We start from the raw sequence: 24,923 nt of genomic DNA, 5'->3' as shown, positions 1-24,923 counted from the left end.
TTTGACTAAACTCGGAAAAGGACGCGCGTCGACCGGGCTCAATGTGGCCCATTACTCAGGTCGGACTGGTTGGGCTTCTCGTTGGAATATCTGCGTGGGCTCGAGCCTCAAATGTGCCATCTCGCACCAATTAAGGCGTGTTTGGTTGGCTTGCGGCTTGCCCGTCTGCCTCGCTCAGTAAGACTATCTTGCCAAGTTGCCAGCGTTGGAGAATGATTTTGGCTCGTCTGAATTGGTAAAGTAAATCCTATACAGCATAGGCATCGAGACAAATGGCAAGCGGCGGCAAGTATCCAAACGCGAAAGTCTGCGTCACCAGAGCGATTCGATTATCCAGATTACAGAGTAATTAGTAGATTCTTTAATGGCCCTCGTCCGAAATTTTCTACTCTACTCTACTGCGTCTCGTCTCGATGACGGCTACAACTCCAATGGCGAGCGAGCTAATCTACTCTACTCTCTTGTTCCTTTCTTCCCTTTGGGCTCACCTCACCTCACCTTGCCGCCGACCCGCCACCTTTGCTGATTTTCTCTTTGGTTTTGTCTAAAGGCTCGACCTGTCAATAGATTGATGTGAAATGTAATGATTTGTTGGGTTTTTCTCTTTCTGATGCAGCGCGGCCAAGAAGCCTGCCGACGATGCTGCAGATCCGAGCGGCATGGACTCCGGGTATGTGTTCTCCGAGCATGAGCTTCGATTCGGTGCTTGCTTCCTATTTGGGACAACGACTCGCAGGTTTGTCTGACGCGGTTGTTTCCGGTGAACAGATGGGTGGTTCTTGGGAAATCGGACATCTTCCTGGCGGATTTGGCCGCGGCGGCCGCCGCTGCCGATGATTCCTATCTGCTAAGAATTGGGAACAGCAACTGTGTGTGTATCAAAATCAAAATAGGATCTTCCGAATTGTGTGATTGGCTACGCCCCATGTTTCTCTCTCAGGGCGCAGATGGTTCTTGGCGGCGTGGTTTACACGGTCGTGCCGTTCTACAAGAGGGTCAGGAAGGTTCAAGGTATGTCCAGATCCACACAACTCTTAATTTCAGGGCGCATATGGCGCTTGGGGGCGTAGTTGTTGGATTGATTATCAGTTACTTGTAGATGATCCGATGAATTACAAACTGCTGCTACATGTTCATGTACTCCATTATCTAGAAAAACATGTTCATGTACTGCAGTTCTTAGCTACTTGTTGCGATGATTGCATTGCTATGTCAAGCGAAGCGTTAGACAACGCTGAAACTGCAGAGGAGGTTGTGGAGCATATCGCCGAGGTGACAGAGAAGCTGGCTGCTAATGTAGCCAATTCCCTACCAGAGGATGGAACTCCGCAGAAGGTAGCCGTGGAGGTTGAGTACATTGCTGAAGTAGTGGATAAGGATGCGCATAAGGTTGAAGCGGTCATCAACAAGGTTGGTGATGCCTTATCCATGTTCTTACTTGAAATTGAATATTTGAACATATCAAGGATATCATATTTCAGTTGTACAAGAGAGACTGAGAATCTTCTGTATGTGTTAATTTGTTATTGGCCGGGGCCTACACATTAGTAAAAGTTATCCGGCTGAGTGCATGCCTTATGCAGAGGCGGAATAAATACATTCCATTATATAAAAAAGAGTAAAACTTACCCATGGAAAAACATATGCAAGAACAAATTTCTTACTTTTTCATTGTAGGAGAATTCTGACCACTTCAAACAAGGGACTTCTTACTTTAGATTAGATGTTGCTTGTAAGAAACTGAGGATAGATTCAATGTTTTCCAACAGTTCTACATGCTAAGAATTGAAGTGACTTGGGACTAGGGAAAGCATGTGCAAACTTGTTAGTGAAAAAAAAAGTGTTTCTGAGTTTTTCTTGCAGAACATGCTTTTTTTTCCGCGAAGAGCAAAACACTCCTGGGGTCGCTTTATTTCGGAAACACTCAAACTCGCCGTGCATGCTTTGGTAGCTTCAAACCAAGTTTATACAGGCATCCCGCTGAACTGTACAGGTTGCGTTGCACCTAGCTAAGATGAGAAAGAGTTTGCTTTCATCCTGTTAAAGACCGTTTCATGTCTACATATCCCAGTTCCATGGGTTATAGCAAAATTAAATCTCTTCTAATGTCCTTCTCTCACCAATGCAGATCGAAGCACTGAGTGACCAGATTGACGCCGCAGTGGAGCCTGTCATTGAAGAGCTCGAGAATGACTTCAAACCGAACACAACATCCTCTAGTGGATCAGATGGACAGAAATAATGGTTCATGTAGATTCCCGGGGGGGGGGGGGGGGGGGTGTAAACAGAAGCGTTCCTTGTTGTAAATAATGTTTCTTTTTTCTCCTTCTTTCTGAATTCCTTCATGTAAATATATGCTCGCTATGAACTAGAACCGCGCCATGGTTATAGTAAGATATGGTGATGGTGTGTGCTGGGTGCTCGAATCTGGAGCGTCCTGATGGTCAAAATGTATCGACAACAATTACACTGATTGTGGAATCTTATACTGCTGTTGTATCGCAATGATTCCCCACTAACACGCAATGATCACATGTGAGGAAGAAAAAGAAACGAAATGTATCACTTATTTCTACATGAGGAATCGCGTGCAGATGCGAAGCCATAGTTACGATTGCTCTATGGATTATTTGGATTTTTACATTTATGTTAAATCCTTCGGATTTTAATATACTACTTTTTCGTTGGCTGAGATAGGTTGGGCAAGGCCATCGATGAGCGAAGCGGGCCGTGCTCTGATATATGCTTATGCGACACCTCGTCAGAGCTGCAAAGTCTATCGATGTTTCGGCAGGGTAGTGCAGGATAGGAGGAGCCAGAAGATTTAGCACGCTGCTCGCGTGCACAGGCCGTGAAGTCCCTTGCTCATTCATGTTGTTTTAGAGATGGAGATGTCCGCTCGTGAGGTCTATTACAGAGTTTTTTATACTTCGTTGATTACACATTATGTTTTCATCCGGACTATTATTTCAAATGAGTAGTTAATGATTATGCCATGTGATTCATATTCTTTTATAGCTGTCAGTTTGGTGTACGCATCACACATGCAATTTGCTCTTATGAGAGCGTTGTTTGTTGAGTTTTGTGTTTCAGGTGGAGCATATATGATTCCATGAGATGAGTTCTTCATTGAAAATTTTATTCAACATCATAGTTGATATTTTGGCTTATACTTTTGATGATTGAGCGATGTTCTAGTTTGGATAACAAGGTTAGTTGGACAGACTTAGATTTTTGCTAGGGTTATGAATTCGTGAAGACCCATATTGTTTATCTGCTTTGTTAATAGTTGTACGTTTGAGACCTACTGGTTATTTGCTCAATTTGGTTTGGTATGAAGTGTTTGAAGACTCAAATGATCACAGTCATTGTTTAGCCTTTTGGGGTTTCGGAGATAATTTCTTCGGTACATATATATAGGGATTTTGAGTCAATGGGAGGTTTGTTAGGACATTATACCTCAAAATTAAAGATAGAGTTGTGATCCAACATAACTGCTTAGTGCTTATAAATATAGGTCACCTACTGTATTTGTACCCTGAGTTATCGTAATATATTTTTATCTTCCGTGATTTTTTACTTTCACATTGGAAGATTTATTTTACATTAAATCCGTGTCTCTGGTATCCAAATTCCTAATAGTGTGTGCTAGGTGCTCGAATCTGGAGCGTCCTGTGGTCAAAATGTATCGACAACAACTACACTGATTGTGGAATCTTACATCACTTTTGTATCGCAATGATTCCCCACTAACACGCAACGACCACATGCGAGGAAGAAAAAGAAACGAAATGTATCACTTATTTCTACATGAGGAATCGCAGGCAGATGGGAAGCCATAGTTATGATTGCTCTATGGATTATTTGGATTTTTACATTTATGTTAAATCCGTAGGATTTTAATATATACTACTTTTTCGTTGGCTCGGAGAGGTTGGGCAGGCTAATCGATGAGCTCTGATATATGCTTATGCGACACTTCGTCAGAGCTGCGAAGTTTAACGATGTTTCGGCAGGGTAGTAGGAACCAGAAGATTTAGCACGCTGCCCGCGTGTACAGGCCGTGAATCTGAGACGCGTCGTCTGCACACTCGTTTAACGCATTAGGTCTTGATGTTGCTCTACACTTTGGCATCGGTCCCCTGACCAGGATGCTAATCCCTGCTCGAAAGCATCTAGGAAATGCTAGTGCTCTGCACACAAAAGGATGCGCTTGACTGCACGAAGATGACAGCAAGTAATTGGCCTAAATTGAGTGGCACCAGATTCTGTCCCTTCAACACATTGCACTCATTCCACTTGTGAAGAAATTAGTCAAAAAGCAAAGGAATGAAAGAAACATATATAAGAAATAAGTAATCGACACGGTACAAAATTAGCACTAAAATATTAGCAACAATGTGATATATAAATAGACCAAATCCAACCTCCGGTCAGGTCTGCAACACTGGTGATTGGTCCATTCGTATCCTCATCTCCCTCGCCTTTCTGGGCCACTCGCAACGCATCGCAAGGCTAAGATCACCATGACCAACAGTTTGGCTCTCGTTGCGCTGGTCGTCGCGAGCTACACGGCTATGCTGGCTTCGGCCACGTCCTTCAATGTCGGCGACGATCAGGGCTGGATGACTGGCGTCGACTACACCGCCTGGGCCAGCGGCAAGACGTTCGCGGTCGGAGACAAACTCGGTGAGTGAGCTCTGTCCATCCATGGCTTGTCTCGCGTGGCTTGCTACTAGACATAGCGTTGGCAGGACGTCGTGGAAAATTTCAGTGTTCAACTACGCGACCAAGGAGCACACGGTGACGGAGGTGAGCAAGAAGGACTACTACGCGTGCTCCGGCAACAACGCGCTGAGCAACGACGACGGCGGCTTGACCAACGTCACGCTCACGGCCCCCGGCACGCGCTACTTCATCTGCAACGTCACCGTTCACTGCACCATCGGCATGAAGCTCGCCGTTACCGTCGCCGGGGGCGACTCGCCCTCGACGCCACCAGGCGCCACGCCAACAGGAGCCGGCGCGGGCTCCCCGGTTCTGGCGATGGGCTCCGTTGTCGCCGCCGCGGCCGCGGGGGCTCTGATCAAGCTCGCGCTGCACTGACGGAGCACGACTGGCAGCGATGCACGCAGGCCGTTGATGATTCTTGTGATCATACATCAGTATTCGACCACATTTCTGACACATTTTCCCAGCGATTGCAGATCGCAATTGTGTGTGCTTTAGATGTGTGTCGTGTGTACCAGTGTCTCGTCGTCGTATCTGATCTTTCCGCACAGCCTCGAGCAGCAGCAAATGCTGCATCTCAGGCTCTCAGCCGAGGCAACATTTGCTGCTCCTCTGGGGATCCGGATCCCCCGACTTCAGGGGATGAAGTCATGAGTGAACAGTAATTTGTGAGTAGATGAACAGTTCTATGACGTCAATATACTGTACATATTTTACTGTTTTGTTAGCTTACTGTACACATTTTACTGTTCCGTTATACTGTAGCAGTACATCTGATCCATCCATCCATGATCCAACGGTCTACAGACGTTTGAAGTCACCTGACTTCACCCACTGGTGAAGTCAGAGGATCCGATTCCCTCCTCCGGGCCCGGCGTGGCCCTTTTAAGTTTTCTCTGTATCCCAGGCCGCTGCTTCACGGCCGGCTAGCTGGCCGTCATTGTGTCGACTTGCCTTTTCGGGGCCAACCAATGATGCTGCTACGGCCACGACATCAGGCGGTGGCACACGAGTGAGACAGCCGAACATGAAGTTGGCTGGACCGGAATGGTTGTGTAACCGTGGCGTGGGCTTGGCCCGTGAGTAGTGCGGGAGCGAGTGGCGTGTGTGAACCGAGCGCTTAATACTCTGGCTCGGCGTGGAGGGAAGGACAGGCTATAAACGAACGGAATTCTCCTCCTCTTGGCCGCGGCGGCATCAGCCGGCCGGCGAGCAATCCACCTGCCTTCCTCCGAACTACCTTCTTCTGCTACTTCTATCTATCCACTTCTCCAACCCATATCCCGCTGCTAACACCTGATATCAGAGACACCGGTCCTGTGCGCACTAGAGCCACACGATCATTTCACTCGGTTTCAGAGGAAGCTCGGCGCCATGGATCCCAGCAAGAAGCTCCTGCTTGACGAGATGAAGAGCCTGAAGCAATCCATCGAGAAGCAACTGACGGAGTCCGACTTGAAGCATGAAGAGCGATTCAAACAATTGGAAGCCTCAGATTGATGGCACGGTCGGCCATTTGAAGATGGAGATTGAGGTGATGCGCAAGCACCTGATCGGGTGCTGCTCGAGCAAGATTCGTCTTCACCGGGCATCCTCGTTCCACCGGAGATGGTCGCGGCTACCTCACTTGCCGAGCAAACGGCCATCGACCCCATCAGGCACCGCTGTGACACACATCACTGGGAGCGTGGGTTTGGGTGTGTTACCACCCTTTCTCATCTCCCGGTCAAGGGTACGCATGATTTCCCTCATCATAAGCATTATGGTGATGATTTGCATTCGGTGGGTCGCATGGGTACTCACTCTTCATATATTCCTCCGAACACCTCACCATTTCATCACGGCAAGATCCCTAAAATCAACTTCCCACAATTTGATGGTAGAAATCCTAAATTGTGGAAATCTCGCTGTGAGGATTACTTTGATCTCTATTCTATGGATCCTGCTATTTGGATAAAAGTTGCCTCAATGCACTTCTCTGGTGCGGCTGCACGGTGGCTTCAGGCCCTGGAGCATCGCATTAGGAATCTCTGTTGGAATGAGTTTTGTGAGATGTTGCATGAGAGATTTGGGCGAGATCAGCATGATATTCTGATTAGGCAACTTTTTCATGTCAAGCAAGTTGGCTCAGGTAGAGTACATAGAATAGTTTTCTGAGTTAGTAGACCAATTAACTGCTTATGAATCGGTCATTGACTCTCGTTATTATACCATGCGTTTTTTTGATGGGTTAAAAGATGATATTAAAGCCATTGTGTTAGTTCAACGACCCCAAGATTTGGATACTGCTTGTGTTCTCGCTTCATTGCAGGAGGAGATGATCGACTCCGCGAAGCACAAGGGGTATAAAAAGCTTGAATTCAATCAGAATCGAGCTGGTCCTCAGGGTCCATATCCATTACCTCCTCCTCAAACTCCAAGCGTGAACAAGTCTACTGGTGCTGCAGATGATAGAAGAGGTCTCGAGGCAGCAAAAACTGTCTTAGTGGAATATAAGATTTCCTCTTTTTGTGCTTATCGGAGAGCCAAAGGATTGTGCCACAAATGTGGTGAAAGGTGGAGTAGAGAACATAAATGTTCATCTTCAGATCAGCTTCATGTCATCCAGGAGATGTGGGATCTGTTTTCTGATGAAGATGATACTGTTTTGTGGTCCTCACAAGTGGATTCTTCAGAAGCACAGTTGTCCATGGCCTTGTCTAAAGTTGCAAGGCTCTATTCAGCATTACTCCTTATTGATTCTCATATATTCAGGCAGTTCTCACTCTTTTATTAGTACACATGTAGCATCTCAGTTGCAAGACATATATTCTTTACATGTACCACTAAAAGTTCAAGTTGCTAATGGTGAAGTCATACAATGTACAACTAAATTAGTGAATGTTGATTGGACTGTGCAAGGCTATGCCTTCAAGGCCACACTAAAAATTATACCATTGCACAGTTATGACTTAATCTTAGGTATGAATTGGCTTGAAACACACTCTCCTATGAAAGTGCAATGGACTCAGAAATGATGTCAATTCCTTATAAGGGTTCACACATCATACTGCAAGGTGTTTTACCAGCAGCACCTGAATGTACTTTGATTGAATTGCTGCACATAACTTCTGACATGATCTCCTAGGATACATCAACAATTCCTCCAGCTATATGTCAGTTATTGCAGGAATTCCATTATGTTTTTGAAGCACCCACTAATCTTCCTCCTGCTAGAGCGCGTGATCATCACATACCTCTTATTCAGGGTGCAAGGCCTGTCCATATTAGACCCTACAGGTATGCACTTGCTCTGAAGGATGAAATAGAAAAAGAAGTTTCTGAAATGTTGTTGACTAGTCTTATTCAACCAAGCACAAGTGCATTTTCTTCTCCTGTGTTACTTGTCAAAAAGAAAAATTGTACATGACGTTCTTGTGTGAATTATAGACATCTCAATGTTATGACTACCAAAAGCAAATTTCCTTTACCTATCATTGATGAGTTTATGGATGAATTAGTCTTGGCCAGTTGGTTTTCTAAGCTAGACCTCCGGGCTGGGTACCATCAGATACGACTTGCACCTGGAGAAGAATACGAGACAGCATTTCAAACACATTCAGGCTATTTTGAGTTTAGAGTGATGGCTTTTGGTCTATCTGGTACCCCAAATACTTTCCAAGGTGCTATGAACAAAACATTGTAGCCCTTGTTGAGGAAATGTGTGCTAGTATTTTTTGATGATATACTGGTTTACAACAAAACTTTAGAGGAGCATGTTCATCATTTGAGGTAGGTTTTGCAGCTCCTGCATGCTGATCAGTGGCAGGCCAAACTCTCCAAATGCACCTTTGCCCAAAGGGAAATTACTTATCTAGGTCATGTGATCTCTGAGAAAGGCGTCACAACTGATGCATCCAAGATTAAACCATCAAAGAGTGGGTCACACCTACAAATACAAAATAGTTGAGAAGTTTTTTGGGTTTGGCAGGATACTATATAAAATTTGTGAGGCATTTTGCTATTATCTCTAAACCATTGACATAACTCTTGAAAAAACATGCTATATTTCAAATGGAGGACTAGCCGACTGGGCTATTTCTAGCCAGTCTCTGCCCACCCCCTCCCACCTTTCTTTTCTTCTTCTTTTTTCCCTACCCACTTCAGCGAGTTCTCTCTCTCTCACGCTAAGCGTCTCTGATGGCCCTCTTCCTTGCCTCCATAACTACCAGCACCACCCACCACCCTCCTACATCCCGCAGCTTTGGCGATGCCACCACCTCATCGCCACGCCACCACCCCCGACCATCCCTCTAAGCCTGACCCAATCCACCTGAAACCCTAACGCTTAGAGGGATGGGTGGGTGGCTTCGCTACACAATGGGCGGATCGGATGATTGGCGCAACCTATGTGCGATGGCTTATTCCGGCCCATCTACGTTACTCAACCCTCGATGGCCCCCTTCCCCTATATCATGATGCACCCCCTGCCACTCGTCACAGCCGCCACACTACAGGTCGCCACAACTCTCCATTGCTAGACGACCGTCCAGCGAGCATGCACCATACAGATCAAATGTTCCAAAGTATAGAATCAAATGCTCCAAAAACAAGAATCAATTGTGCCATCAACCTCATCGGTTGCAAAATGGTGGACCTTCCATCTTAGTGGGCCAATCCAACAGTAGAAGACGATAGCCTCCTTGATCATGCTTGTCACCTGGGAGGTGTGGAAATAGCGAAATGCTAGAGTTTTCAATGGTTCCGAGTCAATAGCGCCAACCTTACTTGCCAAAATAAAGGATGAAGCTAGAGCGTGCATACTAACGGGAGCAAACAAACTGAGCGATCTTTTAGATCTGGACTGATTTAGCGATCGGGAGCATATGTGCTTCACTTATCTTTTCAGCCCAAGTTGTTTTCTTGCTTTTGGGGACTGTTATTTGTTTTGGGACTTTTGTTTACTTTTGTTCTCCTGCTATATTAATATATGAGGCACCCCTCTTACCTCCTTTAAAAAACAAGAATCAATTGTTCCAATCATACAAATCGATTGTTCCAAGCACATGGGTGGCGACATGCTGGGATTGGGAGGAGCAGCAGCTACTAGGCGCAAGGAGGAGCAGGGCAAGGTTGAGGGCGAGTCTGGGAAGTAACAACGGCGGTGTTCGATGAGGAGGAAGGAGGAGGTACTCTAGATTCGTGGAGCGGGAGTGTTGAATGGGAGCGGAAACACATTTGTGCCTGACATGAGTAAGGGAGGGGAAGCGATGACTGGAAGTAGTGAAAGAAGAGGGTGACGGGGAGAATAGAGGCAATGGTGTGCAAGCCGTTGGAGCCAGAAGTGGAGCGGGGAAGAGGGGTGACCAAACCGGAAGAATCCTGGAGGTGGGGCTGTGCCATGAAGAAGCCTGGCCCAACTCCCAGCTCTAGAGAGCCCAATCATCCAATGCAGCTTTTCCCTTGTTGAGATTAGATGGGCCGGACAATTGATGAGCAAAGCAGGCCGTCCCCCGTCGTGACTTCGTCGGGAGCTTTGAGAGCTTCACGATGATTTTGCTGGGCAGCACGTTAGCCGCATGCATGTACGGCCCATGACGTATCCGAGCGTGAGCCTGAGCGCCACTCACCGAGCCGTGGTCCTTTGCGGTTTCCACACACTTGGGTCAATGCATTAGGCGAAACAACTCCCGAACTGCCTCCGTCCGTTGGCTCCGTGCAGCCGCGCAGCCAGGCACATCACCTCACCTGTGTGAAACTTTGTTTTTCGGCGGAACCTTTTTTTTTTCCTTTTTGCGGAACCTCTGTGTGAAACTAGTAAAGAAACAAGAAGCTAACCGACGCCTTTGTTGCTCTACTGCACTTTGGCATCAGTTCCCTCACCGGCCATCATTCCACGCTCGTTTTCCAGAGCAAGGCATAGCCCTTTTCTGCTTCAATTGTTGAAGCCAAAGACGATTCGAGCGATCTGAACATTTTCTATTTTCAGTGCCCTCGAGGTCATGATCCATGAATTTTCTGTTCGAAAGCATCTAGGCGATGTGCGTGCAGTGTTCTGATCACAAAAAATGAAGCGAGATTGCCAGAAATCACACCAATAAGACTGCACAAAGATGCCACCAGCTGGCCTAGCTAAGCACAACTTTCGCGTTCGTTCCCTCTTAGAAGCTTTGAGTCGCACCAAAGGCATTTCGATTCCATTCTCTCTTCACACACTGCGTCCATTCATTTCTGAAGGAATAGGTGGAAGTTGTGAAAAAGAGGGAGTACTGTAGGTATACATAGAACCATTGACACGTACCAGCTCATTATCTATTTTATCTTTGAAAACTTAGCAACCATGTGATCTATAAATAGACCCTCCAACCCCCTGTCAACTGTGCGACAGAGCAACAATAGTGATTGGTCCATTCATATCCTTGTCTCCCTGGCTTGCGCCCCTTCTATCGTCCAACAGATCAGAAGATAAGGCTAAGATCGTCATGGCCAACACTCTGGCTCTCGTCGTGCTGCTCGTTGCGGGGTACGCGGCGCTGGCCTCGGCCACGACGTACACCGTCGGCGACTCGCAGGGCTGGACGACCGGCGGCGACTACAACAACTGGGCCAGAGGCAAGACGTTCGCCGTCGGAGACAAACTAGGTGAGTGAGCTCTGCCCCTTCATGGTTCATCTTGTCTAGCTAGGTAGCTAGTAGACATGTGCAGCTACTCACGCATTACCACCTCGTGGGAAACTGTGTAGTGTTCAGCTACGTGAACAAGGCGCACACGGTGACGGAGGTGAACCAGAGCGGCTACGACAGCTGCTCCGGCACCAACGCGCTGAGCGACGACGACAGCGGCTCGACCACCGTCACGCTCACCACCCCCGGTACGCACTACTTCATCTGCAACGTCCCCGGCCACTGCGCTAGCGGCATGAAGCTCGCCGTCACCGTCTCCGCCACGCCCTCGGGAAGCACCCCGACCGGCGGGGCCGCCGGGGACGCACTGAAGGCTCCGGCGATGGGCGCTCTTGTCGCCGCGGCCACGGGGGCTCTGATCAAGCTCGCGATGTCCTGACAGAGCACAGCCGTCATTGACTCGGCGTCTCAGGGTAGAGACAGTGCATGCAGACAGTTCACAGTTGGTGATTCGTGTATTGAGCATCTGGCCACATTTCTGCTACGTTTCCTGTCGATAATTCGTCGTGCGTCTCATGTATTTACGTTAGTTCCGCAGTACTGTGCCTCTGATGTCTGTGGTTGTGTGTGCAGTGTCCACCAGCTGCATCATCGTGTCTGATATCTGCTCGTTGTGGGGATTATCTTTGTGTAATTATAATTTATTCTCTTTGTGCTCAATGAAGTGGTTTGTGCAATACAGCCTCTCAAATCACACTGTCTTTTTCGCGTCAGGTAAGAGTGTGACTTGGTAGAAGGAAATGGAGGGAAAAAAAGGAAAGAACGAATCGAAGGGCAGGAACAATAGGAAAGCGATCTTGTCGGTTGGAAATTGGAACTGGATGGATACGCATCGATAGAAGTTTCTAATGGCGGTCTGCGAAAAGCTATTGCTTTTCTTTCTCAGGATCGCCTCAGAGAACTCTTGAAGGACCTTTGCGATCTGGAAAACACAGGCATCAGCAACCTTTACAAAAAGCTAAGGCTGAGAGAGAACTAGTTGACTTCGAGTTACAGCAATTACGATGGGGACAGAGGAGAAGCCTTCCGAAACCACCAAACTCGAATAATTTTTATTTTCATGTTAAAAGTGGTGCTGGAAAAATAGCCGGTCGCGCGATGGAGTATGAGACAATGAGTAGGTATAAAATTCTTTTTCAGTGAACTGCTCAGAGTTTCAGGGTGCATAAAACTCAGCAAGTAGTCCAGGAGTACTGGCGTGAAGTAGGGATGAAAACGGACGGAACAGTCGGAAAAACCGTCTAACCGTTTTCACTTTTACATTTTCTCTACTGGACAGAAATGAAAACGAAAAAACCGGAAACAAAAACGAATACGGGATTGCCGGTTATACGAAAATGAACCAATCTAAACCAAAATATGCCGATATTGGATGGAAATCGGTTATAAAATCCGGAAGACCGAACCTCATAATCATTATTCCATGACTTGAAACATTGAAATAAAAATGAAGTAGGATATCAAATAAAAGACAAAGACAAATGAACTTGCCCTCACAAGCACAGGCTCACAATAGCCTGTTCTGTATCAGAAAAATGATATTATAAGACGCATCAAGTCTAAAAATAGGCAAATTTAGCAGAGCATGTCACAAGGATGATCATCGTAGGGACCTCAACAACCTCATGTGTGACAATCAAATTCAACAACAACACATCGTGTCTTTTCATCGGCAATGGTGAGGCGACGCCGCCCCATGCTACTGCCGGTAGCTCGGCCGACGTCATCACATGCGGTGGATGTGAATCGTTTTAATGAGATCCTGGTGTTGAAGCTAGAGGAGATCGACCCAACATCGACGAGACCAAAATTTCTGCACGGTCAGATCCCATCGAAGGGAGGTTCTGGGCTCGTGGAGATCATGCCTCCGACTCAGATGAGGAGAGTGTTGTGTCTTTTGACATGTTGAAGCTGGTGAAGATGGCTAAGGTGGCGGGTTTCACTATGGATGATTTAGTGGCAACAGAGGCCAATCTCTCCATGCCATCATCGTCTAAGGTCAGTAAGTCGTCTGTGCTTGTAGGTACGAGAAAGAAAAGTTTGTTGGCGGATAGAGTGGTGGACGCCATTGTTCGGCAATGAGTTCAAGGTCGCCCATGGCATGGTCCTTTACCTCCACCGAGAGTTTCTCCCCCTCACACTTCCAGTGATGTTTTGGCAGGTGCTGCTCTGCAGGAAGGTAGGTGGAAGGCAGTCTCTACAATCGGAGTTGCAATTGGAACTTGTTGATCATTGTCTTCAGCGCTGATGGTGGCAACCAATGCCTGATTTGCTGCTTCTGGAGATCGCATTGTTTCCTCGGATGATCGTTCGAATTTGAATTCTTGAGAAAACTTGCGGTCCAAAGAAGGCCTCATGAAACACATCTGCAATTTACAAACTAACATCCCTTTTCGTCCCACAAAGGGTCTCATTGCTCTTTTCTCCAGGACAGGGGCATGCCAGAAGAACCTTAGGGCGTCGTCATCTCTTCTACAGCCGCTCAGATCATGCACATACTCCGACGTGGTAAGAGTGGACACGGAGAGCGGTGGCGGGAACCATGGAGTGCAACACTGGGTCGTTCCGTGCCATGACACAAGGAGTTGGTGCCAGCCAAGGGAGTTTTGTCAGTCGTGGAGGTCTCCACTGCGCCAACCAAGGCTTGCATCCTGGGTATGGTGGCTAGGGATATTACGACGACTATCGAGGAGGCCACTTCGCTTACGGCGGCCGGGGTAGTGGTCGTTACCCTCGCCATCATCGCAGTCATTTTGGAGGAAGATATGACATTAATGGAGGTCAAAGCTTCTACAATGAACAACAAATGTTGCAGGCTCCGGCTGGGGGTGCGCAATTCGGAGGTGGGGATACGGCATCAACTCTGTTGGGCTCGATTGGAGGTGATCTGGCTCCGGCTGCTCCACTCCCTGGTGCGAGTGGGACTCCATCTGCGATGGCTCCTGCCACCCAGGGTAGTGGTGTAGCACCGGCTTCCACTTCTCATGGGGTTGGTCCACTGCCGGCCACTGTAGATGTTGTTGTACCCACTTTTTTGGCTTCAGTGGGGCCATTAGCGGTAAACAAGGCCGAGCTTGCTGCAGGCTCGGGAGTAGAATCAATGCCGATGATGGTAGATATCCTGGAATCTTCTAAGCAAGGTGCAACAATAGACGGTACCAAAAAACCTAAACCTTATAGTTTCCACTGCTTTACAAAGGGCCATACTCAAGATGAATGTGCTACAATGCTATTTTATGATATCTTTGAGAGTGTGAAGCTTGTAACTCATAGATGCCCTCTCTTGAGAGCAGTAAAGCCCGTAGCTATCCCTTGTAGTTACGCAGTGGAAAGCTTAGTGTTCTATTACATCCCACACACGTCGATCCAGAAAACCAAGAATGATTCCAAAACAGTTTCAGTGAGAGTTATTGAGGGTTCTTTGACCGTGGCTAATGTCACAGCGGAACTCCAGATGTTGATTCCTGGCAGATGGAAGTGGGTGGTGGAAGAAAATGGACCAAATACTTTTAGAACTTATTTTCTTTCCAAGGCAGAATTGAAATGCATGGTGGAATGGGGTGTACTCCAAACTAAGTCACAGAATGCAAAGATGGTGATTGAAGAGCATGTTGCAAGTGAGGAGGTCAAGTATATTATGCCCAAGGTGTGGGTGCAGTTCCGCGGATTAACCAAGGAGCTAAGAGATTTTCTTACCATTTGGGAAGTGGACTCTCTTTTGGGAGTAACTCAAATGGTGGCCATGAAATTTACTAGGAGGCATGATATTGTTCACATGCAGGTTTCTGTTCTTGACCCAAGTTCGACTCCGAAGTATGTTGATGTAGTCATCGGTGACTATCTTTATGAGCTGCAATTTAGGGTGGAACCAGGAGATAATGATGCAAATCCGGTTCCTATTAATATGGATAAGAAGAGGATAATGATGGGAATGGAGAAATGGATGATGCCTAGATGGAGGATAAAAACGCAGCTGCCGATTCTTTTGGTGAATGCTCGCAAGGAAATGGTGCAAAGAAACATATCACTGGACTGCCTCCTGATCTGGCGCCTGATAAGGGAGAGCCTTTTGCTGCTGTGGCTGAGGCCAATCTAGGAGCTCCTTTGGTGGCCTCGGGTTGGCGCATCCAAGCTCTTGGACCAGTCAGACTAGAGGAGCTCGCTGCGATACTGGAAGCTTCAGTGGAGGTGATGCGTAGGAGCAAGTGCCGGGTCACCATAGTGGATCAAGACTCTATGGTCCAGGCTTCCAAATTGAAGTCATGCCAAAATATGGAGTAGCCTACAGCGGCAGGTAAGACTACCAATTCGATTTTATCTTTTTTAGATGATTATATTGCTTCCAATATACATAGTGTTGGGGTACTTTTGTGTAGCAACGATAATTGTATTGAACAGTCTATTGTAAGCATTAAAAATTCAGAGCCGTTGTGTCTTAGTCATGTTGAGGGTCTTGATAAGCTAATGGAGATTTTAGATAAGGAAGAGAAAGAAATTAAGGAGGATGAGGAATTAGACCACCTCGCGTTGTGTCATTTATGTGGTGATATAACGGAGGAGGTAATAGATATAGGTACATATCATTTTTATGATCAAAAGGGCCCGGTTAAGTCCACAGTAGTCGCTCTAAAAAACAACTGGATCACTATTACAAACAATGGGATCCGACTTGGTCGTAGTCTCAAGACAACTAAACATCATTCTCAATGAAAGGGGTCTTTTGTAATAGCAATGGGTTTAAAGACCCAAAAAAGCATAAATATATCTCGGATCTATCAAAGGAGCAAAGATTAGATTTCATAGCAATATCAGAAACAGGAAGGGAGAATTTCCCAAGGTTTCCTCAAGAATTTGTGTGGGGGTAAGGAATTTATGTGGCATAGCAAAGCACCTAGAGGTAGATCAGGTGGTATCTTGCTGGGGATAGACCTTGATACATATGACATAGGAGGCATTGTAGAAGGGGACTACCATGTGAAATTTCAATTGCGTATAGTAAGTCAGATGGTTATAAATGGGCTCTTGTTGCAGTTTATGGGTCGATACAAGCTGATTTTAAGGACCTCTTCTTATCGGAATTAGTTCAAATGTGTACAAATGAAACATATCCTCTAATAGGGGGTGATCTCAATATTCTGAGAAGCCCACATGAAAAGAATAATGATAATTTTGAATAGAGGTGGCCTTTCTTGTTTAATGCAATTATCAGTGGACTAGATTTAAGGGAATTACAATTATCAGGGAGGCAATACACTTGGACTAATGCGATGTCTGTACTGACTTATGAGAAATTGGACATAATACTCATGAGCATAGAATGAGAGCAGAAATTTCCGCACTCAACTGTTCAAACTCTAACAATAGAAAGATCTGATCATACTCCTCTGCTTTTAAACACAGGAGAGGCATCAGTAGGTAGTAATCAACCTATGTTTAAATTTGAGCTAGGCTGGTTGTTAAGAGATGGTTTTTATGATATGGTAGCTGAAGTTTGGACAAATGTAACAAGCAGAAATACTCCTATGGAGAAATTGCAAGCAAAAATTTGGAGACTAAGAAAACACTTAAGATGTTGGGCAAAGAATGTAAGTGGTTAGTACAAGAAAGGAAAAAAGAAACTACTAAATAAATTAGATGAGCTAGATAAAAAGGCTGAGAATACACCTTTGTCTCCGAATGAGATAGATTTAAAGCAATGTCTTAACGAGCGTTTAACCCACTTGTTGAGGGAAGAAGAGATTAAATGGTACCAATGGGCAAAGGTAAAAGAGTTACTTCAAGGTGACTCTAACACCAAAATTTTCCACTTGGTAGCACATGGGAAACATCGGAAGCAAAAAAAATTTCAGTTGCAGCAAGATGGGGTAATAATATGTGGGGATGCATATCTTAAGAAACATATTACGACATATTACAAAGGGTTATTTGGGCCTCTGGATAGTAACCACTTTGAGTTGGATAAAACCCGTGTGGATGACATCCCACATGTCTCTGTTTTAGATAACATAATGCTAACATCAGCGTTCTCTGAAAATGAAGTGAGACACGCTATATTTCAAATAGAACATAATAAAGCACTAGGACCGGATAGTTTTCCAGCTAAGTTCTATCAGGCCTTCTGGGACTTGATAAAAGGTTATCTGATGGATTTATTTGTGGATTTCCATAAAGGAACACTACCTTTGCCTAGTCTAAATTTTGGAACCATAATATTATTGCCTAAAAGCATGAAAACCTCACAAATTCAGCATTATAGACATATTTGTCTATTAAATGTGAGTTTCAAGATATTTACCAAAGTAGCTACAAACAAAATTTTTGGGGTAGCCCAAAAGGTAATAAGTCCAACACAGACGGCTTTTATGCAAGGTAGAAATATTATGGAATATGTAGTCATATTACATGAGACAATACATGAGTTACACCGAAAGAAACTTAACTGAGTTAAATTGATTTCGAGAAAGCTTATGATAAAGTAAAGTGACATTTTTTACAACAAGTTCTAAGAATAAAAGGATTCTCACCAATCTGGTGTGACTGGATAAGATCTTTTGTTGAAGGTGGATACGTAGGAATAAAAGTGAATGACCAAGTAGGTCAAAATTTCCAAACAAAGAAAGATCTAAGACAAGGTGACCCTTTATCTCCGATCATATTTAATATAGTAGCAGATATACTAGCTATTTTGATAAGCTGAGCTAAGATCAATGGTCAATTTGCTAGGGCCATTCCGCATTTAGTTGATGGAGGTTTGTCCATTTTACAATATGCAGATGATATGATTATCTTCATGGACCACAACTTAGAACAAGCAAAAAATATGAAGTTATTGCTTTGTGCTTTCGAACAATTATTAGGTCTCAAAATATATTTTCACAAGATTGAGCTTTTTTGCTATGGTATGGCACATGACTGTTAAGAACAGTACTACAACTTTTTGGAGGTCAGAGGGGTACCTATCCTTTTAGGTATTTAGCTATTCCTATGCATCATAGAAAGTTATGCAAGAAATTTTTTTTGAGAAGAAGTACAGTAGTTGGAAAAGTAAGCATATGTCGGTTGGAGGTAGACTGGTTCCAATTAATTCTATGCTAACTAGTTTAGCAATGTTTATGCTCTTTTTTTTTTGAGGTACCTAAAGGTGTCCTACAAAAACTGGAGTACTTTAGATTGAGGTTTTTTGGTAGGGCGATGGCCATAAGAAAGATTATAGGCTAGCTAGATGGGACATTTTGTGTCAACTGAAGGATCAAAGAGGCCCAAGATACAAAATATTAACGTACAAAATCAATGTTTGCTAAATAAATGGTTGTTCAAGTTAATAAATGAGGATGGACTATGGCAGGATCTTCTGAGGAATAAGTATTTAAAAAACCAAACAATAGCCTAGGTAAAGGCAGGAGATTCACAGTTCTGGTTGGGATTGATGAATGTCAAAGAAAAATTCCTAAATTTGGGTTCATTCTATCTTAATGATGGAAACCAAATTCGTTTCTAGGAAGATAAGTGGCTGAGAAACTTCACCCATAGAGAGCTATACCTTTCGCTATATAATACTGTTCATAGGAACAATACATCAATAGCAATGGTGTTCATTAGAGTTCCTTTGAATATCTCTTTTCGTAGACAGATGGTTGGTAATAATTTACTACATTGGCATCAGTTGGTGGCTCGTGTAATGCATATTCAATTGAACGATAATTATGATGTTTTTAGGTGGAATTTACATCGGAATGGATAGTTTTTAGCTCATTCTATGTACATAGTCCTTGTAAACAATGGTAATATAGAAGCGAACATGGTGGTTTGGAACATAAAGATTCCTCTAAGAATTAAGATTTTCTTGTGGTGCCTAAAGAAGGGTGTATCCTTACTAAAGACAACTTAGCTAGAAGAAGTTGGAATGGGAGTAAACTATGTTGCTTTTGTAGTAACAATGAAACCATTCAACACCTTTTTTTAATGTCATTTTTCTAAGTTTATATGGCGAGCAGTTCAAATTGTCTTTAACTTGAATATACCTTCCAGTATGGACAATTTATTTGGAGATTGGTTGGCTGGGAGGGGTACAAAGGAAAAGAGGTTGTTGTTAACTGGGACATTTGCGCTATATTGGGTTTCATGGCTTAGCAGAAATGATATGGTTTTTGATAAATCACCTTGTAAAACTTATATGCAGGTACTATACAGAGGGGCATATTCGTTCTGGTTCTAGGCGAACTGCAAAAATGTGTTGAAGACAAGGAGAGGATGAGTTTTGCATGCCGTACTCTTGAGACTACAGTGATGCAGCTTTTCACAAACCATGGATGGAGATTAGCAATAGGATTACTGCTTAATAAATTTGTTGTATCCGAATTATGTTATCTTTCATTGGTTTAAATTGTTTTACTATAACGGTGTGTGATGTAGCAGCCTGAGTGTTGACTTTTGTAATAATCACTGAGGCCAGATGCTCACGCTAAAGGCAGGGAAATTTTATTTCATTATCTAAAAAAGGATGATAATCTATTTCCATCATGCTGCAAAACTCAATGATAGAAAAGCACAGATCGACAACAAGTTTCAACTTGCAACGGGATATGAAAAATTCCAAAAGAAACCGACAAGGAGCCAAGGGCATCGTAATATATTCGACTAGTATAGCTCCATTCCGCAATCACCTAGGCATCTAGCAAACCATCAAAAAGTCTAGGACAATAAATTAGAACCAAACAAAGCAAATAGAACTGACTAGGCTCTTTCTTCCATTATCTTTCTTCCTATGTAAAACATAAGATTAAAAGTAGTTATGTCAATATAAATTGGGCAAATATTGCCTCATACAGGAGCAAAAAGAATCAAGTAACTACAGGCAATGGCAGGCCATGTCCATTTATTATCCTAAAACACACAAAGAACAAGGCGCAAGATAGGCATCATGCACAACCCAAAGTCACCAATATGCAATAGGCAACATAACAAGTTTAAGACTCCATGTCCACACTCAGAGTATATGACATACCAAAGTGACCACATACAATAGTTTAAATATTTAACCATACAGACAATCAGACATACAATGAATAAAAGTTCTCAAAATATATGATAGCTAGATAAAAATATAAGATAACAAGATGCCAAGACATTTCTTGTTCCATCATTGTCGGCTTACAACTCCTCCAAATAGTTCATCTCATCGGGATCACTTTTGATTTCAGCAATTTGTTCATTCTCCTCCTAAAATTTTACATTTCATGGAAAGGAGACAATCAGACTATCTTTTTAAACAAAAAACTACAAAGACCTTAAATAAGCTCCACATTCAGTTCCATTTGGCTAAAATAAATGCTCATACCTCATGCAACAGCATTTCAAAATAGGCCTCTACAACCTCGATATTAGTCACAATTGAAGTAGCATTCTTAGAATATGAAAATTCAAAGATAAATATAGAAGAAGTAAATCCTTGCACAATTATAACTGACAAACTATTTAAATTTTCACATTTTCCTGCTGCATTTACCCAATCCTTCATTCAAATCAATGATTGTACCATCTTAGGATCAAGGCGGTTGCGATAAGGATCAATGACACGACCACCAGCACTAAAAGCAGACTATGAAGCAACCGTTGACACTTGTATGACCATCATATCACGAGCAATTCATGAAAGAATACGATCACATAATAGATAGTTTCAATTTCAAAATCAACAATAGAAAAAAGTTCATAAGTGATATAGCCATGTTTGTTTTAGTTCGCATACAAGTGGATATTTGAAATACCATGATAGGTAATAGCCAAACATACAAGTGCCATAGAACAAATCAAACATACAAGTGCCATAGAACAAATTAGACATGCAAGTGCATGCATCTAATTTCTCAAGTGGATGAAGCTTTAAGAGAAAATATCAACTATGCACAGGCTAGATATCCAAACCATTCAATCACAAAATTTGTTTAGTTATTGATGTTGATATGTGCTCAACAAAAACTAGAATCGGCACAGCTAATACAAGACTTCCCAGGAACCTAAATAACAGATGAATCAGATCTTCTTGCACAGCCAACACAAATATAAATCAAATTAAGAAAATGGGTGCATGACCAACAGGGAGCATTCTCAAGCTTAGATGCAACCGACTTTTGAAGCTTGTGGGTAATAACTACATAGCCAAAGAAACAAAGAATATGAGCTCCTGTATTTTCAGTTTTTGAAGAAGGCCTATTGATTAGCACAAGAAAAAAATATGTCATGATAATAACCAATACATACACAGCTATGATAGGTAACCGCCAGACATACAAGTTAATGCCATATGGTAACTAACTAAAGCACCTCGCGTCATCCCAGTGCTTAAAACTTTATTTTTACCAGTTCCTGGATCAATCGTTGGTAAATACAAGTTTTACAACATGTGACATCACAATCATACAACAAAGGGTGTGGTGAAATAACTCTACCAAGCTAATAGTACATAAAAGATTATGCTAAGACCTGCGAGAAACACCTACTTGGAATATAATCCTTGGACTCAACAAAGTCATTACCCACCACAACATCATCCGACTAACCACCTACGGAAGCTAACCAGGGGTTCCGGACCTTTACTAGGCCTCCAATTGGGTCGATAAGCCTGCACCTACTTGTACCTGCTCCATAGCCTCTCGTTGCACTCCTAACTCCAGACGACCAGTAGACTAGCTGGTGGGGTTTAGACTAAGCCCTGCCACATACAACGTCGAGTGGTTGTACGGTGAAGACTAGGTAGGATGTCACACCAACTTGGTCTTTAATCGAGTAAAGGTAAATATCTTCACACTAAGCCTGCCACACATGCAACACTTAAACTCCCAAGGCATTCCCGACGGTAATCCTAATTTGCTCCAACTCTAATAGGTTATCTCTTATTAATATTATCTGGTAAGCCTTCCCATCCCAACAACTCACACAACACCAAGTCATTGGATTTCACACAAGTCACAAAACTAAGCATAACAATAAGGTACACAATCCTAAGCATACTAGTAACAAAATTTTCGTCTTAGCATAATAAAAGTTGCCAAGATGATTGTCCTAGGGTTACCAAGGTTATATTCAAGTCAATGCAATTCGGGTAGCTATTCTATTATACGACGTAACTAGATCAACAATTTAAATTATGCCAATAATTAATATTTCATGCAAATATTTTGTGGAAAATGGCTGCTACGGGTTGTGGTGATAAAACTTAGGGTCAATATAATCAAAGAGGGAAACAGATTAAGACTTGCCTCTTTTAAAGTCCTCGAGGGGGTCTTGTGCAAAATCTTGCATTCCTGGCTCCTCCTCCTCCTCCTCCTTGAACTCTCCAGTTTCTAAAATGTGGGTATACAAACAACACAAACACAAAATTAAATACAAATAAAAAACAAATAAATTCTAAATAAATATGAAATTGATGAAAATAGATAGGATTTGACTTTAAATGAATGTTGATGGAAGAATCATCAAAATCGGAGTTAAAATGGAGGAGATATGGGCTTTGGAAGTTGACCGGCAAAATAAATTCGGCAAAAAGAAGAGAGGAGAATATTCCCTAGAATATTATCTGGAAAAAGGAATTTCCGAAAAAGAGAATGGCTACTGTTCATTTAGGCGGGGAATGCTATTCATTTGGGTTTTGCACTGTGTAGGCGGGTTGTGCGGCTATTGGGCCGAGGTGGCCTAGTTCGGCCCGGGCACGGAAGTAATGGCAGGACGGGTATGCCGGTAAGGCCGAGCCCTCACGCCAGAGGGACGTCAAGGGGAGAGGTGACGGCGGACATTGACGGCGCGAGGTCGATCAGAGAGGGGCGACACCGTCACTTGTTTTACAGCGGTGAGCTCGCCGCTGCATTGCCAGATTCATGCTCCTCATTGCCATTCACGACGGCGAGCACACAGGGAGGGAGAGAGGGATGATGGGAACCCATTTGGGGGTCCTCGAGCTGCGGAAAGGGGCAAAGGTATGCCGATGGGAACCCACCATGGCTACGGGTAGCTGAGCTCGTGGGGAGCTTAGTGGAGGGAGATAGAGAGAGGAAGATAAGTGAGTGAGAGGGTGGCGGTGGTCGGGGTGGTGCTCAGGGTGGCTTGACAGCAACAGATCTTGATTGATAGAAGAGATCGAGAGAGAGAGAGAGAGAGGGGGGGGTAGTGTAACATCCTGAGTTTAAACATGTTAATTAATTACAAATTTCACTCCAAATTAAAACTTTTTATGATTAATTAGGCTAACTAAGATTAAAGAAATAAGTATATGAATGTATATATACTAGTATGTATACATTCATATATACATTAAGTGTCCTAAATTGAATAGGTGTTCCAAAGTGCACTAGAATCCATGCATTTCAAAATAACCCATGCATTAAATTGGTTCATATGCATTTTTTTCAGATATTTATGGTTCTTTGTGTGGAGATTTGAAATTAAATATCTCTCAATTTCAAATCTACCCTTAGATTCTCAAGATCATATTTAGAATTCGAATTTGAATGTCTCTCAATTTCAAATCTACTCTTAGATTCCCAAGATCATATTTAGAATTTGAATTCTCAAGATTCAGCTCAAATCAATTTGAATTCAAATCCTTTGATTCAAATCATATTTAGAATCTCAAGATCCAAGTCCAAATCATAGTTCAAATATGTTCAAATGAGTTGATCCTATTCCAAGGTCAAAACTAAATTCAAATACCCCATTTGAATTTATTCCAAACTTTCTCCTTATTTTTCCTTTTCTTTTCCTTCTTTTCTTCCATTTCTCCCGGGGCCGGATTTCCTCCTCTCCCTCTCTTTCTTAGCCCATCCAGCCGTCCTGGCCTTCTTCTTCTTTCCTTCCCCTCTCCTTCTTTCCCGCGCTAGGCCGCCACCATGCTCCTCGGCCCAACTCGCCGCAGGCTAGTCAGTTCGCCCATGTGCGCGTCCGCGCGAGCATGACCGACCACGTGTCTCCCATCCGGCCGCGCCCACTACGCCACTCCTCTTTCTCCTCCCTCCTCCACCTCACTGCGTCACCGACCATCGTTTTCCCCACTCCGGGAAATATCCCCGTGCGCCCCGACCAGCCTCCGCTTCACTCGCTCCTTTCTCTCTCGCTCTCTCTCCGCCCATGCTCGCGCGCCCATGCCACGCGACTTTCGCGCCCCGCTCGCACGTGGACGGCACAGAGCACCCACACCATGGGAAATACGGTAGGTGCTACCCCACCGCCTCATCGCTATGCTATCCATCGATGTCCGCCCAAGATCACGTGCTCACCGCCTCACTGCTCCCTATTCCTCTATAAATAGTGCAGCCTGGCCCCCTCTCCTTCTCCTTGTCCCTATTTTCACCGTTGCTGCCACCATTGCATGCCACCGTAGCATGCCGTCGCCGATCTGCTTTCCACAAGCCATCGATGAGCTCCAGGGCCACACCGCTATCCCAGTGCTGCTCTCCGTTGGCTAGAAGCCCAACGGGAGACCATACGAGCCAGAGCCAAGTAGAACCATCGCCACCCCTTCGATGAGTTGCTAGCCG

The 24,923-nt window shown here is 44.1% G+C and overlaps 3 protein-coding genes across 6 annotated transcripts; all 3 read left to right on the top strand.

Moving 5' to 3' along the window:
- The first annotated feature begins 205 nt into the window (after positions 1 to 205).
- Positions 206 to 2,505, top strand: LOC133902467 (uncharacterized). 4 transcript variants are annotated; one of them, XM_062344062.1, is made up of 6 exons: positions 206 to 345; positions 617 to 670; positions 769 to 847; positions 941 to 1,011; positions 1,100 to 1,410; positions 2,129 to 2,505. In XM_062344062.1, the coding sequence occupies exons 1-6, from the start codon at positions 273 to 275 to the stop codon at positions 2,240 to 2,242; spliced, it is 702 nt and encodes a 233-aa protein (XP_062200046.1). In that variant the 5' UTR covers positions 206 to 272; the 3' UTR covers positions 2,243 to 2,505. The 4 variants fall into 4 exon arrangements, with proteins under 4 accessions (XP_062200046.1, XP_062200047.1, XP_062200048.1 ...); XM_062344063.1 differs by having other exon boundaries at positions 207 to 345; positions 1,223 to 1,410; XM_062344065.1 differs by having other exon boundaries at positions 223 to 670; positions 1,218 to 1,410.
- A 1,919-nt stretch (positions 2,506 to 4,424) lies between these two features.
- LOC133901205 (blue copper protein-like) lies at positions 4,425 to 5,408 on the top strand. The gene is made up of 2 exons (XM_062342488.1): positions 4,425 to 4,689; positions 4,775 to 5,408. Exons 1-2 carry the CDS (start codon positions 4,527 to 4,529, stop codon positions 5,104 to 5,106), a joined length of 495 nt encoding a protein of 164 aa, XP_062198472.1. The 5' UTR covers positions 4,425 to 4,526; the 3' UTR covers positions 5,107 to 5,408.
- A 5,662-nt stretch (positions 5,409 to 11,070) lies between these two features.
- LOC133901202 (blue copper protein-like) lies at positions 11,071 to 12,054 on the top strand. The gene is made up of 2 exons (XM_062342484.1): positions 11,071 to 11,352; positions 11,454 to 12,054. The coding sequence occupies exons 1-2, from the start codon at positions 11,193 to 11,195 to the stop codon at positions 11,771 to 11,773; spliced, it is 480 nt and encodes a 159-aa protein (XP_062198468.1). The 5' UTR covers positions 11,071 to 11,192; the 3' UTR covers positions 11,774 to 12,054.
- Positions 12,055 to 24,923: the final 12,869 nt, after the last annotated feature.

This window comes from Phragmites australis, chromosome 20 (assembly GCF_958298935.1).
Source record: "Phragmites australis chromosome 20, lpPhrAust1.1, whole genome shotgun sequence".
NCBI lineage: Eukaryota > Viridiplantae > Streptophyta > Magnoliopsida > Poales > Poaceae > Phragmites > Phragmites australis.
This window is presented reverse-complemented; position numbering and strand designations above follow the sequence as displayed.